The sequence below is a fragment of the Pelodiscus sinensis genome, chromosome 1 (genome assembly GCF_052426305.1).
Source record: "Pelodiscus sinensis isolate ZL-2025 chromosome 1, ASM5242630v1, whole genome shotgun sequence".
Lineage (NCBI taxonomy): Eukaryota > Metazoa > Chordata > Testudines > Trionychidae > Pelodiscus > Pelodiscus sinensis.
The window spans coordinates 136,644,349-136,664,419 of record NC_143052.1 but is presented as its reverse complement, the minus strand read 5'-3'; the positions used below and the strand labels follow the sequence as shown (position 1 = coordinate 136,664,419).

Genomic DNA, 20,071 nt, shown 5'->3' with positions numbered 1-20,071 from the left:
ACTAAAACTAGCAGTGAGGCAGCAGTGGTATGAGAAACGTTTGGACCGAGTACAATGCCAGTTGAGATTCCAGGTTTGGGGCAGCTAGTCCTGCCCACTGCTTGTACAGCTACAGTTACACTATTTTTATTACAGCAGCCCTAGTGTGTGTCTGTTTGCTGGAGCTGGAAATTACACCTCAACAGCAGTGTAGACATACTCTTAGGCTGTGTCTACACTGGCAAGTTATTCCGGAAAATCAGCCGCTTTTCCGGAAAAACTTGCCAGCTGTCTACACTGGCCGCTTGAATTTCCGGAAAAGCACTGACGATCTAATGTAAAATCATCAGTGCTTTTCTGGAAAAACTATGCTGCTCCTGTTCGGGCAAAAATCTTTTTCCGGAAAACTGTTCCGGAAAAGGGCCAGTGTAGACAGCACAGTAGTGTTTTCCGCAAAAAAGCTCCGATCGCGAAAATGAGGATCGGGACTTTTTTGTGGAAAAGCGCGTCTAGATTGGCCACGGACGCTTTTCCGGAAAAAGTGCTTTTCTGGAAAAGCGTCCTGCAAATCTAGACGTGCTTTTCTGAAAATGCTTTTAACGGAAAACTTTTCCGTTAAAAGCATTTCCGGAAAATCATGCCAGTGTAGACGTAGCCTTAGAGATTGTCTGACAGTAAAACAGTCTCTCATGATACCCTGTCCCCCCAAACTCACCATGACCCTTGCTTGGGAACCAATCACATGGACACACTAAAAGACTTTCTGTCTTTGCGGGGTTTGCTTCTTTCCAGGTTTCTCTCGCTACCTCTGACCCTTTGGCTTTCATCAATTTCTCTGCCGAAGGCAACACAGTCCATCTGTCAGAGAGAAGATTGGTGGCGATTCAGAACCTAGACAATGTGGTCCTCATCCAGACAGACAAACCTATCTACAAGCCGGCACAAACAGGTCAGTGGGGAGTATGAGTTACTTACTGACCTGGGAGTGTGGCTGACAGGTGGCAGGGGAGCTAGGGTGGAGTCTCTGTGCTAAGAAGAAGAACTAGAACAGGATATCCATAATCAGTTCCTGAGGGTCTCAGGGTATGTCTACACTACCCCGCTAGTTCGAACTAGCGGGGTAATGTATGCATACCGCACTTGCTAATGAAGCCCGGGATTTGAATTTCCCGGGCTTCATTAGCATAAGCGGGGAGCCGCCATTTTTAAATCCCCGCTGCTTCGAACCCCGTGTAGCGCGGCTACACGTGGCTCGAACTAGGTAGTTCGGACTAGGGTGCCTATTCCGAACTACCGGTACACCTCGTTTCACGAGGAGTAACGGTAGTTCGGAATAGGCACCCTAGTCCGAACTACCTAGTTCGAGCCCCGTGTAGCCGCGCTACACGGGGTTCGAAGCAGCGGGGATTTAAAAATGGCGACTCCCCGCTTATGCTAATGAAGCCCGGGAAATTCAAATCCCGAGCTTCATTAGCAAGTGCGGTATGCATACATTACCCCGCTAGTTCGAACTAGCGGGGTAGTGTAGACATACCCTCAGAGTGTAGCCCCATATAGGGACCATCAAAAGTGGAGAAAGTAACTCATGCATAGACTTTTAATGCATAAAAAGCTTTATATTTATATGTTCCCAATTAAATTAGTTTCCTCTGAGAGATGTGACGTTGTGGATCCACAGAAATCCATCTCTTAAGGAGTATCAAGCCCTTTTGTTGTTTATGCTTCTCTGAGCCTGAGATTCTGATCCAGTTATCATTTCTACACTAGTTAGCATAGTAATATCTAGGTGCTGTAATAAATATAGGACACAAAATAAATATAGAATAAGGACAGTGAGATGTGTCCAGAAGAGAGAATCAATTCTCTCTCTTACTCTGTGGTTTCCACCACTGATCTCCCAGTTGGGTTTTCTTCTACTCTTTTCCTTTGGGAAATGCTCTGGTGAAGAGGTATGTTTTGGAGCATGGCCTAAAGACAGCAAGCAGTGAGAGATGGGTTCCTCTATTTCTATTTTTTAGAGTATTCCAAAACTTTGCTGCTGTTAGAGAGAAAGGATTGTCTAGTAGTTAGAGTGTTAGTCCTGGATTTGGGAGATGCTGGTTCAACTCCTTGCTCTGCAACAGACCCCTTAGTTGACCTTGGGCAAATCACTCAGCCTGTCCGGGCCTCAGTTCCCATCTGTGTATGGATGACAGCACTATTCTATCTCCCAGGGGTGTTGTAAGGATCAATACATTAATGATTGTAAGATGCTCTAATACTATAGTGGCTGGGGCCATGTACTTTCCTAAGATAGATAGAAAACGGACCTGCTGGTCCTTGTAGGTTTCTTCCTGAGCAGTTTTCATTGTAATGAGATATTTTCAGATGCTTCATATTTTCTGACAATAACTTTGGGGCAGGAATCCGTGGTGTGTCTTAACACAAGCAGCATTTATTCTTAATGTTCCTAATAAAAATATTCTGCTATATTTGAAATGCTCTTGTCACTGGAGGATGGTGCCTCCTCCTGACTATTCTGGGGATTAGCTCTGCACAGATGACACCCCTTCCTGCAACTGCAAAACTCCTTCCCCTTTCTCTCCATCTGCAGCCTCTCTCTCACTCCCATTTCAGGAACAGCTGCTGTCTCCTTGGGACCTGGCCCTCCCTGTCCATAGTACCAAAATTTCTTTATCCGCAGGCTCAGGCAGTTTCCATATTTTCTATCCAGCCAGTGCCTCTTCCCTTGAGCCTGCCCTCTGCTATGGGTTCTACATCAGGGATCCTTTAATCAGCAGTTCAGGTCTGTTCCTTCCCCTCCGCCAGCTCCATTGGACCTCGCTGACTCTTTCCTTGAGCCTTTTGTTTTTGTCTGGCTTCTACCTCCTTTGGGTTTGCCATCCTCCCAACTCCTGCCTCTCAAGGGCTAACTTTAGGCTACCTCCCTCTGTAGCCTTCAGACACACCTTCCTTACCTCCTTTCTCACAGGGGATGAGTGCAGCTTGCTTCCCAGCAGGCCTCTTCTGCCATCAACTCCCAGGCTTCATAGAAGCCCTGTCTGTTTCCTCACCTGTGAGCTTCCTCTTAATTAGCTCCCTCCACACAGCCTGATTCTCTGTCCTTCACAGCCAAATTGGCTGATTGAGCCTGTGTGGACAGTGCACCCCATCACGCTAACGTGCAGTTAATATTTGCTTTTGTGTAAATGAAGGGGTCATCGTTGTTGCTACATCTGACAATAAAATACAGAACAAATAAAATAATGCATGATAAACAGTTTGTATAGTCCGCCAATTGGTTTAGGGTATGTCTAGACTGTAGAGTTTTTCCTGGATACCTCTGGTATCCCGGAAAAGCTCTGCCACGTCCAAAGAATGCATCCACTTTAAAAAAAAAATGTCAGAAAAGCAGTCGTGTTTTGTCAGCATCCCTGTAAACCTCGTTTTACAAGGAAGAAGGGATATTCTAAAAGAGGCTTTTTTTCCTGATATTTGACCCTGTGTAGATGGGCCAAATGTCAGAAAAGCCTACCACATACCACAAATTGCATTTCTTTTTCTGGTTTATCTTTGTAGTCTAGACATAGCCTTAGGATGGAAGAAAGTCTATTATTCTCTCTTCTTCCAAACTTTCAAATTTAGGATTATTTTATTTGTAGATTTATCTTTCCACTGCTTGAAGATTTAAGTTCAGGAAGCACAAGCAATATGTGGGGAAAATCACCCTGGTAAAATGGAGCAGGAGCTCAGAGATTAATATGATCATGTCTGTGTACTTCTTAGATATATTTGACCACAGCTGATTCATGTGGGAAATAGTTGATAGTAGTTTTTTACCAGTTAGGCTGTGTCTAGACTCCAAAGAAAAGTGGGGAAAAGATACGCAATTTGTGAACCACAATTTTTGTATCTTTTTCTGCTTTTCTTCTGAAAGAGGTTTTTCCAACATTTGGACCGTCTACACTGGGCCAAATGTCAGAAAAAAAGCCTCATTTGGAACATCCCTTCTTCCTCATAGAACGAGGTTTATAGGGATGCCAAAAACATGCGTCTGCTTTTCTGAATTTTTTTCGGAAAACCAGTCACGTTCCTTGGATGCGGCAGAGCTTTTCCAGTATCCCGGAAAAATTCTGCAGTCTAGATGTACCTTTAGAAAGATAGTCATATGCTTTTTTGCTTCCAGAATAACTCACCTTCTCGTTAACACTTCAAATTTACCTTCAGTGACGCATCCGAAGAAGCTTAGTTTCAAAACATCTATTAGAAAATGATATTCTGCTGCTAAAGTTATTCTGTTTATTTTTTCTCTTCTGACCATCACTTTTCTTTTCAGTGAAGGTCCGAGTTGTCTGTTTGGATAATGATTTCAAACCTGTTCAGGAGACGGTGAGTGTGATGGGGAATCAATATTTTTTAAGACCCTGTTCTAGATTCACTTAGCTCTTGTCTTCACTCCATGGAAGACTGTCACTGCTACCATCAATCTTCCAGAGTTGGATTTATCAATTCTAGTTAAGGCTAGAGGGTGCCCCTGCCAGCGGCTGGTACTCCTGCTCTTGCAAGGAGCAAGGGAAGCCAATAGGTTAATTGGCTCCCCCTCACCTCCAATTGTGGGGACGGCACCACGCTTGGCATAAGATAAGTCCACTCCAGCTACTTATTCTACATAGCTGGAGTTGCATATCGTAAGCCAAGCTTCTGAGTCTAGTGTAGATCTGGCCTTAATCAATCACTATCTGTCCTTTATATAGTGAAATTGTGCTCAGTAGATCTCCGGATGTCTCTAAAGTGAAGACGCTCCTTGGATTCACTTTAGGGATGTTAAATATCGGTTAATTGAATAGTCAATAACCTCATAAATGCTTATCAGTTAGTCGATTATTCTACAGTCCCTAGGGGCAAGGCTGGCAGCCAGTGCACTGTGGCCTCAGCCCCGAGAAGACCCCTGCCACTATCAGAGGCAGCAGCGCAGGGTTCCAGGTGGAAACTGGTCCACAAGGGAGCCAGTTTAAAAACCAGCTCTCTTTGTGGACTGCCTGATGCCCTGTGCTGCTGTCTGTGATAAAAAGGCACCAATGCAGGGTGGCAGCAACCCCAGTCTAGGGGGTGGTCCTAGCTCCCGGACCCAGCATGCGCCAGAACTGAGCTGGGCTACCTGTCCGCCTGGCTTGTAATACACTAAATGCAGAGCCACAACGGGGGGTAGGTCCCAGATCCATCGCAAGCCAAGACTGAGCTGGGCTGCTGGCCAGCCTGCTAAAAAATGTACTGGCAAGTGGTGGTGAGGGGGTGGAATGTGTGTAGTCTATAGCATTAACTGATAAGCTTTTCCTTATCGGTTAATCGATTACACTTTTACACCCCTAATTCACATCACTGGTCACTGCCCCACCTTTATATAGGTGAAAGGGGCTGGGATTTCCCTAGACCAGTGGTCTCCAATTGTTTTAAGCACGAGATCACTTTTTGAATTTAAGTGCAATCGAGGCTCTACCTCAAACCCAAATTCTCTTGCCCCTCCTGATTTGTGCCCTTTCTCTGAGGCCCCGCCCCTGCTCACTCCATCCTCCATCCCTCCCTTTCATCAGGCAGGGACAGAGGGCTGGGGCACAGGCTCTGGTCTTGAGTGAAGTGATTTGGAGTGTGGCTTCAGGGTAAGATTCTGTGAGGGAGTTGGGTCTAGCAAGGGCTCAGGCAGATGACTGGGTTGCAGGAAGGAGTTTATGACTGGGCCAGGGTTCAGGATGCAGTCTTTAGCTGGACACTGCTTCCCTCAGGTGGCTCCTGGTTGGTGGTGCAGGGGGGTAAGGTAGCTCACCTCTGCCCTGGCCCTGCACCACTCCCAAAAGCAGCCAGCAAATTATCTCCACCCCAAGCCCTGTTGTGCTCCTCTCCATTCTGTGGAGATAGAATACAGGGTGGGAGAGGGGGCACCCTGACATCAGCACCCCCCTTTCCCTCCCCTGCTCTGCACAGCAAGCAGGAGGCTCCTGAGGGTGGGTGGAGGCAGCTCCAAGGCAAAGGGCAGGAGGTTCACAACAGCAGGGGGAGGGGCAGCTGAAGTGCTGGTACTTGACAGCCTCTTGGCCAAACCAGTCAGGATCCCCTGGCAGAGGCTCCAAGATCTACTGGTAGATCCCGAAGGACTGTTTGGTGACCACTGCCCTAGGAACTGATCTGTCATCTCCCTAGTCTCCACATCAAGAGATTTTTTTGATTGTCATCTTCACAGACAATTGATATCAGGATTGTTCTTATCGTAAGACTTAAACCAAACCTTGTGTCCCCAGAAAAGGAGCAGCTACCATCTTGCCTTACCACCCAGTATAATTCAGTGTAATTCAGTAACTAATTTCCTTCAGCTCTGATCTGCTTTTTGCCCTTTCTCTTTTTCAGTATCCCCTGATCATCCTTCAGGTAAGATATGCATGATACTGTACCGTATGGCTTATTTCTAGACAGAGTTCTTTCAGGCTATGTCTGCGCTACAGGGTTTTATTGGAGAAAGGTACACAAATTGCATTCCACGATTTGCATACCTTTTTCTGATAGCTTGGTTGGAAGTGTTTTTTCTGAAATTTGACTGTCTACATTGGGCCAAATTTAGGAAAAATCTCCTCTTTCAGAAGAACCCTTCTTCCTCATGGGAGGAGGAAGAAAGGGCTTCCGAAAGATCATGTCAGCTCTTCCACCAAAAAAAAAAAAAAAAAAGAAAGAAAGAGACACACATTTCCTGGACATAGCGGAGTTTTTCTGGATACCTCTGGTAGCCCAGAAAAACCCCATAGTCTAGACATAGCCTCATTTTCCAGAATCAGAGGCTGTGTCTACACTGGCACCCTTTTCCGTAAAAGGGATGCTAATGAGACACTTCGGAATTGCAAATTCCACGGGGGATTTAAATATGAAAGTAGGAATAAGGGATCTTCCAGAAAAGGGCTTATTTTCCGCAAGATCCTGTCTAGACTGTCACTTTTCTCCGGCAAAACCCCGAGCCGGAAAAAAGCGGCAGCTATGTTCATGCAAATGCCGCGGGGGATATTTAAATCCCCCGTGGAATTTGCAATTCCGAAGTGTCTCATTAGCATCCCTTTTACAGAAAAGGGTGCCAGTGTAGACACAGCCAGAATGTTTACTTGACAAATTGTCACCCTAAGAATGTATTCTTCTCATGATCCCAGTGCAGTTGGAACAAGGGCAGAATATGTTTAGAATGAGTGACAGGCACTATGCATTGGAGTAAATTGTCAATAAAGGGTTCCAGGAAGGGAAGAAAAACCTTCATCGCTGCGTTAGTACTATCATGGCATGATGCTACCTGAATAAGCTAGGTTCCTCTCTGATTTTCTTATATACAAGAACATCTGTTTAGAATCAAAGACAGAAGAAAGGTTTTTCATTTATATGATGGTGCATGAGCTTCCTCGCTGTTTAGGGGAAGAGCTGTGGTTATAGGAGATGACTGAGACTCAGAAAATTTAGATTCTTTGCCCCCTCCTCCTGCCACAGACTATGTGTAATGTTGGACTGAACACCAGTGGCTCTGTTCTCCCATCTGTTCTCCCATCTTTTTGACTGACAGACCAGCAGACCAGGAAGACGGGAAGCAAAGCCTCTGAGGACGCCGGCAGCGGGACAGCCGCGGCGCGTCTGGGCTGTCCGCTGCCCGCGTGCTCCGCGGCTTTCCTCCACGTCTCCCCAGACCAGGGAGACGGGGAGCAAAGCCACAGAGCACGTGGGCAGCGGACAGCCCAGATGCGCCGGCTGTCCCGCTGCCGGTGTGTTCCGTGGCTTTGCTCCCCATCTCCCTGGTCTGCTGGAGACCAACAGACCAGGGAGACGGGAAGCAAAGCAGAGCAAAGCCGCGGAGCACGTGGGCAGCGGACAGCCCAGATGCGCCACAGCTGTCCCGCTGCCGGCGTGCTCCGCGGCTTTGCTCTGCTTTGCTACCTGTTTCCCTGGTCTGTTGGTCTCCAACAGCTGGAGCTTCTGGGCTGTCCCGCTGCCCCCGTGCTCCGCGGCTTTGCTCCGGACGCCTGTGGTACAGCAGCTGGGGCGCTACCGGTTGGTCCCGTAGCGCCGCTCTGGGCGCTACTGGACCAACCCGGCAGCACCCCAGCTGCTCTGCCCCAGGAGTCCTGATTCAGCCACTGCTGGTCAGTTTCAGCAGTGGCTGAATCAGGACGCCTGGGGCAGAGCAGCTTGGGCAATCCAGCAGCACCCAAGCTGCTCTGCCCCAGGCATCCCCAAGTCAGCCGCTGCTGAAACTGACCAGCGCTGACTACAGGAAGCCCGAGGCAGAGTTGCTCTGCCCCAGGCTTCCTGGAATCAGTCGCTGATCAGTTTCAGCAGCAGCTGACTTGGGGACACCTGGGGTTCTTAAGTTGAATCTGTATGTAAGAACTGGCGTCCAGATTCAGCCTGTTGAAACTGATCAGCAGCTGATTCCAGGAAGCCCGGGATAGAGCAACTCTGCCTCGGGCTTCCTGTAGTCAGCCGCTGGTCACTTTCAGCAGCGGCTGAATCTGGATGCCAGTTCCGACTTACATACAGATTCAACTTAAGAACAAACCTACAGTCCCTATCTTGCACGTAACCCGGGGACTGCCTGTATAAAACTAGAGCAAATGAAATTAACCATGAAATTAACATGGCACACATTAAATGGATTAAAAACTGGCCAACTGATAGGTCTCAAAATCTAATTGTAAATAAGGAACCAACATCTAGCAGGGATGATTCCAAAGACATGGACGGCAGCATTACATCATCATTCATAACACTTGCAAATGACCCAAAATTTGGGAGGGTGGTAAATAATGAAGAAGACAGATCACTGAATCAGAAAAATCTGGATCACTTGATAAACTGGGCACAAGCAAACAGTGTGTGTTTTAATACAGCTAACTGTAAATAGGGTCAAAGAATGTGGGCCCTATTTATAGGACGGGAAACTATTCTGGGAAGCAGTGACTCTGATGAAAATGTGGGGACTATGATGAATAATGAGTTTCCAGTGTGACATTGTAACTATGCATAAATAGGGAATCTTGAACAAGAGCAGAGAGATTATTTTGTCTCTGTATTTGTCACTGGTATGACTGCTGTTAGAATACTGTGTCCAGTTCTGGTACTCACAAATCAAAAAGAAGATCAGTAACTGAAAGAAGTGCAGAGAAGGGGCATCTGGCATGATTAGAGGATTAAAAATCCTGCCTTTTAGTGTTAGATTCAAGAAGCTCAACTATTTAACTTTTAACAAAGAGAAGGTTCAGAGATTAAAGTCTAAGTATCTACATAGGGCATGCCTACACATCAGGATAAAAGTCGAATTAAGCTACGTGACTTCAGCTATGTCAATTGCATAGTTGAAGTCAAAATAGCTTAATTCAACTTCGGTGCTGTTTACACAGCAGTAAGTTGAAGGAAGAGTATTCTTACTCTGACTTCTCTTACTTCTTATGAAATTAGGGTTACCATGAGTTGGGGTAAAAGGTCCTCCAGCTCGACATTATTTCAAAATAATAGCTTGCTGTATCGATGTGCATTTTGTTATTTAGAAATAATATCCCTTATTCTGAAATAATGCTGCTGCATAGACATACCCATAGGGAACAAAATACTTTATAATGAGCTTTTCAGTCTATCAGACAGAGGTATGACAGGATCCAGTGACTTGAAGCTGAAGCTGGATAAATCAGACTGTAAATAAGGTGTGTCTTTTAAGTGCATGAATAATTCAATGTTTGGTCAAATTAGCAAGAATCATGATAGGTTCTCCATCACTGGCAATTTTAAAATCAGGATGGTAATTTGTTCTAAAAAATCTGCTTTGGAAATAATTTTGGGGGCATTTCTATGGCCTGTGTTGCATAGGTCAAACTAGGGGGTCCCTTCCAGCCTTGGAATCTGGAAAGGTAAGAAATGCAAAGGAAGGCAGGGAGAAAAGTGGAAGGGCCTGGAAGAAGATAATAAAACATTCATAGAATCCTAGGGTGAGACCTCAGGAGTCATCAAGTCCAGCCCCCGATCCCATAGGCAGGACCAATCCCAACTAAATCATCCCAGCCAGAGCTTTGTCAAGCCAAGACTTAAAAACCTCTGGGGATGGAGATTCCACCACCTCCCTAGGGAACCCATCCCAGTGCTTCATCACCCTCCTAGGAAAATAGTTTTTCCTAATATCCAACCTAGACCTCTCCTACTGTAACTTGAGACCATCGCTCCTTGTTCTGCCATTTGTCATCATTGAGAACAGCTTCTGTCCATCCTCTTTGAAACTCCCCCTCTTTCCTGTAGTAAAAGGCTGCTATCAAATCCCTCCTCACTCTTCTCTTCTGCAAACTAAATAAGCTCAAATCCCTCAGCCTTTCCTCATAGGTCATGTGCTCCAGCCCCCTAATCATTTTGATTGCCCTCCGCTGGACCCTCTCCAGTGTGTACACATTCTGGGTATGTCTACACTACAAAGTTAGTTCGAACTAACTTTCATAGGCACTACACTAGCACTCCGTTAGTTCGAATTTAATTCGAACTAACGGAGCGCTTAGTTCGAACTAGGTATTCCTCATTCCACGAGGATTAAGCCTAGTTCGAATTTACTAGTTCGAATTAAGGGGTGTGTAGCCCCATAATTCGAACTAGTGGGAGGCTAGCCCTCCCCAGGTTTCCCAGGTGGCCACTCTGGCCAACACCAGGGAAACTCATCTGCCCCCCTCCCGGCCCTGGACCCCTTAAAGGGTCATGGGCTGGCTACGGTGCCCGTGCCAGGTGCAAGCCTGCCAGCATCCAGCCAGCAGACCCTGCACCTGGCACGGATCGAGCCACCCACCCGATGCCCCCCATCCCTCCCCCTCTTCCCAGGACCAGGCTGGCGGCTCCCGGGAGCTTGCCCAGGACTGCAAGAGGCAGGCACCCGCCTGGGCTAGTGCGGACATCGTGGACCTCATCCACGATCTCCGCACTAGGCACAGGAAAGTGGCCATCTAGGGCAGGAGAGCTGCCAGCCTGGCCACTCAGGAGCAGGTGTGCATGAAAATCAAGGGGGTCCACTGAGACCCCCGACCCTGAGCCCTGAGCTTACAATGGCCGTCCTGGGTCAGACAAAAGGTCCATCTAGTCCAGTAGCCTGTCTGCCGACAGCGGCCAACCCTAGGGACCCTGGAGGGGATGGACCGAAGACAGTGACCAAGCCATTTATCTCGTGTCATCCCTCTCCAGCCTTCCACAAACCTTGGGCAGGGACACCACTCCTACCCCCTGGCTAATACCACTCCATGGACCCAACCTCCATGACTTGGTCTCACTTCCCTTTAAACTCTGTTCTAGTTGTAGCCTTCACAGCCTCCTGCAGCAATGAGTTCCACAGGTTGACTCTTTGCTTTGTGAAGAACAACTTTCTGTTACTAGTTTGAAGCCTGCTACCCATTCCTTTCCTTTGGTGTCCTCTAGTCCTTCTTTATGGGAACTAATGAAGAACTTTTCTGTATGCACCGTCTCCACCCAACTCCTGCTTTTAGAGACCTCTATCCTGTCCCCCCTCAGTCTCCTCTTTCTTAAGCTGAGAAGTCCCAGTCTCTTTAGCCTCTCTTCATATGGGACCTGTTCCAAACCCCTCATCATTTTAGTTGCCCTCCCCTCTCCCAGCCTCTCTCTTCCCCTCTCCCACCTCCTTTTCCCAGTCTCCCCCAGTTTTGTTCAATAAAGACAGATTCCATTTTTGAACACATTTGTCCTTTATTTTGCACATCAAGAAAAGGGGCTAGGGAAGGGTAAGTGGAAGGAGGTGAGGGAGGCATGGGGTACGCGCCCCCGATGGGGAGGACTGGGGTGGCTCTGCGGGCTTTTGGGGTGGAACCTCTCCTGCAGCCCCCCGATTACTCCCTCTGCCCAGATGGCAGCCTGCGGCAAGTGCAGCTGGTCTGATGGCCGAGTGCTGTGATGTGCCCAGTGTGGGTAGTCTGGGCACTCCAAGCCAGGACTGCTTTGCAAGCAGGGCACCCCTGAGAACTGTCTGTCCGGGGTGGGGGTCGGGACCCTTTAAACGCAGCCCTCGGCTAGCCTGAGACAGCATCTCCATGCTCTAAGTCCTCCTCTGATGCCCTGCCGGCACTGCTTCCGGCCATCCTTAAGCCTGGTTCAGGGTCCACTTAATGTGGACATGCTAGTTCGAATTAGCAAAACGCTAATTCGAACTAGTTTTTTAGTCTAGATCCGTTAGTTCAAATTAGCTTAGTTCGAATTAACTAATTCGAACTAAGTTAGTTCGAATTAACGTTGTAGTGTAGATGTACCCTCTTTCTGTAGTGGGGGGCCCAGAGCTGGACACAGTACTCCAGATGTGGCCTCACCAGAGCCAAATAAAGGGGAATAATCATTTCTCTAGATCTGCTGGCAATGCTCCTCCTAATGCAACCTAATATGCCATTTGCCTTCTTGGCTACAAGGGCACACTGTTGACTCATATCCAGCTTTTCATCTACTGTAATCCCCAGCTCCTTTTCTGCCAAACTGCTAATTTGCTAATTGATACCCAGCCTGTAACAATGCTTGGGATTCTTCTGTCGCAAGTGCAGGATTCTATTCTTGTCCTTGTTGAACCTCATCAGATTTCTTGTGGCCCAATCCTCTAATCTACCTAGGTCACAGTGGACCCTATCCCTGCCCTCCAGCATATCTACCTCTCCCACTAGCCTAGTGTCATCTGTAAACTTGCTGAGGGTGCAATCCATCTCCTCAGCCAGGTCACTAATAAAGATGTTGAAAAAAAACTGGCCCTAGAACTGATCCTTGGGGCACTCAGCTTGAAGCTGACTTCCACCCAGACATTAAGCTGTTGATCACTACCTGTTGGGCCCAACAATCTAGCCAGCTTTTTGTCCATCTTATAGTCCATTTATCCAATCCATGCTTCCTTAACTTTCTGGCCAGAATATGGTGGGAGATCGCATCAAAAGCTTTGCTACTGTCAAGGTATATCACTTCCACTCCTTTCCCCAGATCCACAGATCACCATCATAGAAGGTAATCAGATTGGTCAGAGATGACTTGTCCTTGGTGAATCCATGTTTACTGTTCCCGTTCACTTTCCTCTCTTCTAAGTGCTTCAAAATGGATTCCTTGGGGATCCTCTCTCTAATTTTTCTGGGGACTGAAGTAAGGCTGACTGGTCTATAGTTCCTTGCAGGGGCAGATGATGATTTTGTGGGGCCCAGGGCAGCACAATTTCGCATGGCCCCCCTTTGACACGGCGCATGCGCAGTGGCGCCCTGTGCATGCGCGGGGCTTCTTGAAGTGCGGGGCCCGGGACGGCTGCCCCTCTCGCCCTGCCCTATATCTGCCCCTGGTTCCTTGGATTGTCTTTTTCCCCTTTTTAAAGATGGCCACTACATTTGCCTTTTTCCAGCCATCTGGGACCTCTCCTGATCTCCACAAGTTTTCAAAGATAATGGCCAATGGCTCTGCAGTGACATTTACCAACTCTCTCAATACCTTTGAATGCATAAAATCCGGTCCCACGGATCTGTGTATGTTTAGCTTTTCTAAACAGTTCTTAACCTGTTCTTTGTTCACCGAAGATGCCAACCTCCTTCTCATACTGTGTTGCCTAGTGCAGCAGTCTGGGAGCTGAGCTTGTCTGTGAAGAGAGAGGCAAAAAAAAACATTCATATTTCTCTCTCCACACTCACTAGGATCCCCAGAACAACCGGATTTTTCAGTGGCTGAATAAAAAATCTAAGCATGGCATTGTCAGTCTCTCATTCTCATTAATCCAAGAGCCAATGCTGGGGAGTTATCAAATCATCGCTGAGAGGAATTCAGGTGACAAAACGTATCATTGGTTCTCTGTGGAAGAATATGGTAAGCACCTGCAGTGGCTCTCATCTGCACCTTTTATATGGCCAAGATTCATAGCCAAGAGCCAGAGTCTGTGATGAGCTGTTTGTCAAAGACAGGCATGAGGCAGAGCAGACCTTAAGCACTGTAGGATACCTTTTTTCTTATTGAACTCACTGGTTAAGAAAGCTAAGGCAAGGAATGGAGGCAGGGAGGAGAGACTGAGGCAATGGAGGAGATGGATTAGTGGTGGCCAGCCTGCTAGATACTGAGGTATATGGCCTAGTGATCAGGGCAGAAGACCAGGAATTGGAAGTCTGGGGGTTTTCTTCTGGCTTTGTCACTAAGTTGCTGTGTAACTTTGGTCAAGTCATGTCACCTCTTTTTGCCTCAGTTTCTCCAGTTATACAGTAGGAAATAAAATTAAGTTTAACCTCATATGACTGTGTGAGGTAGGTGTTGCATGCAAGGCATATAATGCACTCTAGAAGTCTAAAGCTATTTCATTGGTTATATTAAGTTAGAATTATTATTTAATAGACTGATAGCTGGTGGCAATGAGTAAGCAGTGTGGAAGGATCCTGTATACAGATAGAACAATAAAAGCCATCAGTGCCCAGTGATCTCTCGGTGTCTGTAATTTTGCATGTGGAACAACTCCTTTGATTTCTTTTCTTACAAATTTGCCATCCCTCATCTTGTCACTAGTACTTTCCCTGGCAGGATGTCTGCTGTGAGCTTGTTGGGCAGAGCTTTGATAATCCCAAGCTTCCTATGGTAGAAGGGAGAGCTCCTTTTCTACCCCTACTGGGGTGTCCAGTTCTCTTGGGACACTATGCTCTTCAGTTTCCAAATGGAGCAGCATGGGCTAGTGGATTAGCACTACCCTGAAAACATCTTCTTTTTATTCCCAGGTCTGCCACTGTCTTGATAGGTGACTTTGGGCAGTCATTAAAAAAAAAATCGTGCTGTTCCTCAGTTTCCCCACCAGTCAAATGAAGTTAGTGAGTGACACTTATCATCTGTTAAATGCTTTGAGATCTACAGATAAATATGCTATATTAGTATTATAATAAAAGTGATAATACAGCTCCTTGTAAAGAAGAATTTCTCCTAGTATTAAATCTAAAAGCATCAACCCCATTTTGCCTGCCTGTATTCCTTCAAATAATTCCTCTACTTTGGTGCTAATGCCCCTCAAATACTGGTGTAGTTAGGTTTCCCTATTTCTTCTCCCCTTCCCCCACCCACAGCCCTAAGATGTCACTTAGCAATTACATTTACCTTTCATTTTCAGTGATGCCAAAGTTTGAAGTGAAGCTAAAAGTACCAAAGAGCGTCTCTTTCTTGGATCAAGAACTCAAAGTGAATGTTTGTGCTGTGTAAGTAGCTGGCAGGAAAGAGTGTAAATTGAGACATGTAGTATAGTCTGGGAATTCTATCCTGACTCTAGTCATGATTCATTGCAAGACACTTACCCTCATCTCACTTTCACTCACTGTAGCATGATATTAATAACTAGCCAATAGCCCATCATAAGACGGGATTTTCGGGTCTCTCCTCCACGTCTCTCTCTCTCTCCTCCTCCTCCTGCCTCCCCCCTCTGTCTATCTCAGCTCTCCTCCCTCTCTCTCCATTTCTCTCTTTCTTTTCTCCTCTCCCTCCTGCCTCTCACTTGGGGGAATGCGGAGCCCAAACAGCCATTTGGGTTCCTCGCTCCCCGTGCTGCATGGGGTGTTCAGAACCCAAATGGTCACTTGTGCCACATGCTACCGTGCAGCGGCCCGGCTGAGCGGCGCAGAAGTCAGCCGAGCGCCACTGTGGGAGGTGAAGGGGGGTGGGGCGGTGACGTCCATGGCCAGGAGGCGGGGCCTGGAGCCACTGTCACACCGCACGTCACCTCCCCGTCACCTCCTTCGCCTCCCGCCACGGCACTCGGCTGACTTCTGTGCCGCTCAGCCAGGCTGCTGTGGGGGAGCCAGTGGAGGAAGCAGCCGTTTGGGGTCCCCCGCAGCAGCCCGGCTGAGCGGCACAGAAGTCAGCCGAACACCATGGCGGGAGGCAAAGGATGTGATTCAGTCAACAGGGCCACCCAGAGTCAACAGCCAGCATTTCAGCGTTACAGAGTCACAGACATTGGGCTAGTATATATATGATATTCATCTGCATTGTGCAGCTAAGGTTGTGAGTGTTAACGTTTGCACAGTCTGAAGACACCCAGGCACTGGCTTTGATCATTACAGAGACCTATAGGAGGGGAGAGAAAGCAAAGAAAGCAGGAAGGAGAGGTATGTAAGTCAGTACATTAGCATGCCTCACATTAAGGTTCGCTGTCATGGATTCATAAGATCAGTGCTACCCCTCAATTTCTTTGAAGAGTCTTGGAAAAATCCCTTTGGTGTGCTCACTCTTCCTTTGGGAGAGGCCCTGCAGCCTCACCACATCTGAGACTCAGCCTCGGGGCTCCAGCACTCCTGCCTAATACCATGAGCGCTGCCCAGCGAGGCCGAGACAGTCATCTATCTGATTTGTACACATCAGTGTGCAATGCATCTCAGCAAGCACTGCAATGACACCAGGCAGCCTTTCCAAAACAGCATGGCTGTGTCTAGACTGGCCAGTTTTTCCGTAAAATCAGCCGCTTTTCTGGAAAAACTTGCCAGCTGTCTACACTGGCCACTTGAATTTCCGCAAAAGCACTGACTTCCTACTGTAATAAATCAGTGCTTCTTGTGGAAATGCTATGCTGCTCCCGTTCGAGCAAAAGTCCCTTTTGCGCAAAGCTTTTGTGCAAAAGGGCCAGTGTAGACAGCTCAGATTTGTTTTCCGCAAAAAAGCCCCGATTGCGAAAATGGCGATCGGGGCTCTTTTGCGGAAAAGCGTGTTTAGATTGCCATGAGTGCTTTTCCGCAAAAAGTGCTTTTGTGGAAAAGCGTTCGTGCCAATCTAGACGCTCTGTTCCGAAAATGCTTTTAATGGAAAACTTTTCAGTTAAAAGCATTTCCGGAAAATTATGCCAGTCTAGACGTGGCCCATAAGTTTTATGGATCAGCGTATCGGAAGTCCTTAGGTTGGTACAGAGGAATGAAGGGTAAGGTGGTGTGTACACTACAGACCTTATAGCAGCACAGTTGGACTGATGGAGCTACACTGGGGCTGCTATAGGAGATCTTGCTCTATGCCTATAGGAGAGCGCTCTTGCGCAGCATAAGCAAAGCACCCCCAACAAGCAGCAGTGGCTGCATAGGCAGAAGAGTATCTCCCACTGGTACAGCACTATCCACACGGGTGCTTATCTCAGGCTACATCTGCACTGCACAGCTATCTCAAAATAAGCTATTCTGGAATAGTTATTCTGAAACAGCTTATTTTGAAATAGCACAGCTACACTGCAGGGAAGGCTCAAAATTAATCTGAGGCAGGCTTCCCTAAGGTAGACATGCGATCTCGATGTAGAGCCCCAGGAGGCACTGGGGAGGAATAACTTAGAATGGCCCTGTTGAGGGGCTATTTTGAAATAGTGGAGGTGGGGTGCATCTACACAGCTCCTATTCTGAAATAGCTATTTTGGAATAGGTGTTATTCTTCATAGAATTAGGTTTGCAGAAAACAGAATGCAAGCCTCCCATTATTTTGAAATTATTTCTAAATAACATTATTGTTGTGTGGACATTCACATAGTTATTATGGAATAATGGGTATTATTACAAAATAACTTTGCTGTGTAGATGCATCCCCAGGCTTTGTCTACACTGCGGGGTTTTGGCACAAGAAGCTTTTTGCAGAAGAGTTCTTGCACAAAAATTGTTTGCGCAAAAACATGTCCAGACCTCAAAGCGCATCACAAAAGGAATGTGCTTTTGCGCAAGAGAGCGCTCACACTGCATGAACACTCTTGCGCAAGAAAGTTCTGATTGCCATACACAGAATGGTCATCAGAGCACCTGTGCTTTTTCAGATAGGCTCTTTTTGCACAAGAAACCTCTGCAGAGCCTCCATTCGTGCCTTTTTTACGCAAGAGCTTTAGCGCGAAAAGGAGTTATACCTCGTAAAAGGAGGTTTACCTACACCACAAAAAGCCCTCTGTTTTGCCATTTTATTGTAAATTTTCTAGCACAAAAATGCACTTGAAGTGTGGACACTCCACGGCTTTTTGTGCAAAAGCCTTGTAGTGTAGACATAGCCTCAGTGAAACATGTCAGTTATGGGTGTGTTTATTTTACCAACGAAAGTGCTAGTGTAGACATAGCCTAAGGCATAATCCCTCGGGCCAGAACTGCAATTAGCTGGCCAAGCTGCTGTGAAATCTATTTTTTATTCTGATTCTGGCTCTCTGTGTCTTAGTCAGACTTTGTCTATGCTAGCGATTGAGTAACAAAGCTTTTGTCATCCCCCCCACCACACACAATGACAAAGTACTAGTGTAAACAGTGTTTTATCCCACAAAGCAAACACTGGACATAGGGGCTACATCTACATTGGCCCCTTCTCCGGAAGAGGCATATTAATTTCCAACTTCAGAATAGGGAAATCCGCGGGGGATTTAAATATCCCCCACGGGATTTAAATAAACATGGCCGCCGCTTTTTTTCCGGCTTGGGAAAAAGCCGGAAAAAAGCGTCTAGACTGGCACGATCCTCTGGAATAAAGCCCTTTTCCGGAGGATCTCTTATTCCTCTTCCGGAGAAGGGGCAATGTAGATGTAGCCAGGGAATGGAAGGTTTTTGTCCCCATGAGTGTGGATAAACATGGCTTACACTGTCTGACTTTTAGTGACATGCCTGTATCCACACAGCCCTGTTGCTAAAAGCCATGTAGTGTAGACACACCTCATCAGTCGCAGGTGGGCGCAGCACAGCCTCTCCCCAAAATCAGCTCTTTATTCCCTGCTTTTCACCTCTCCGTCCTTTGCACTACCAGAACTGATAATGCATTAGCCCCCACAGGACAGCAATGACATGGACAGGAGGAAACTGGCAGACATGGGATTAATAAAAAGGTATTAGAGGAAATTCCCATGTAATCACATCATGCAATGACCAGGGAGAAGTGTCATGCAATCCTGTATAATAGTGCCTACTGGACACCTTCATGGGACACACGCTGTGTAAGGCAGTAATGGCATTTCCATGAGAGGCAGGGAATGGGGAGGGACAGATGTCTGAAGCTGAGTTCAGCAGAAGTAGCCTTATCTGGATTTTAGGTGGCTTCTAGTCCAAAATATGGTTCAGCCTATGCTGGTTTCCTGACAGCCCTGGCAACGGGGGCTGCGAACTGATTCATTTTTGCACTTCTCCTCTAGCTACACCTATGGCCAGCCTGTGCAAGGGAGAGTCCAGCTCACTGTGTGCAGAAAGCACTATTACGACCGGTGTAACGAAAGCCCCAAAGGAATCTGTGAAGCTGTTACTGGGGAGGTAGGACACATGCTGGCACAGCTGGCTCTTTTCTTCTAAATGGCATCGCCTAGGACTTTACATGGCGTTTGGAGGCTTTATTGGCTGCATTTCCTATTTCTTGGGGTGGGGCTAGAGACACTGCCAGAAACAGGCAATAGCTCATGGCCATGGTTGGAGGCCTTTGGATGGGAAGGATTTTTTAATACACTGTTGATTAATTTGGCCCTGTGACGGACCGGGCTGTGTCTGAGGGCGTCCACTCAGGGCGAATTGCTCAAATCCAGGGCTCCTTACAGCCCCCTGACTGGTGACCTTTCCAAACTGGCCACAAACCGGTCCCACAGAGCACTTCAGCAGCCTGCCTGAAGCCTCCCGAGCAAAACCCTTCCGACATCCCAGCAATATCCATGCCCCAGATGGCCCCGGGCCTCATACACAGGTGGGGGGTCCTAGCACCCAATCCCACCTACTCCGAACAAATTCTGTCTGGTTCCAAGAAACCAGCCACAGATCCCTGGTCAATTGACCCTCTGGACCTTACCCACAAATCACGCTGGGCCAATCCTTTAGAATCTAAAACTAAAGGTTTATTATCGCAAGAAAGAAAAGCATGAGAGTAAGGTTATTAAAGTACAGTTTGTTACATGCACCGAATCTCCCCGTCCTCGATGCAGGCTCTAGCAGAGATGTTACAGCTGCTGGTTTAAAAGTTCTTGTTGCACATCCTAGGGTCAGGATGGGTTCACAGGTCTTCCGGGCTCTTCGATCCCTGCAGTGCTGCCTCTGGGATGAAGTGCTGAGCTGAGAACCAAAATGGCATCGACCACATGGCCTCTTTATACTCCTTCCTGGCCTCTTCTTGTATGCAGCAGGTC

General features: G+C 47.3%; 1 protein-coding gene across 1 annotated transcript in view; it reads left to right on the top strand.

Moving 5' to 3' along the window:
- Positions 1–20,071, top strand: part of LOC102459099 (ovostatin-like) — a 68,499-nt gene that overhangs the window by 3,793 nt on the left and 44,635 nt on the right. The window contains exons 3-8 of the mRNA XM_089771778.1: positions 772–928; positions 4,295–4,347; positions 6,358–6,378; positions 13,653–13,821; positions 15,095–15,179; positions 19,100–19,214. Coding sequence (XP_089627904.1) covers positions 772–928; positions 4,295–4,347; positions 6,358–6,378; positions 13,653–13,821; positions 15,095–15,179; positions 19,100–19,214 — 600 coding nt within the window. The remainder of the gene's footprint in view (positions 1–771; positions 929–4,294; positions 4,348–6,357; positions 6,379–13,652; positions 13,822–15,094; positions 15,180–19,099; positions 19,215–20,071) is intronic.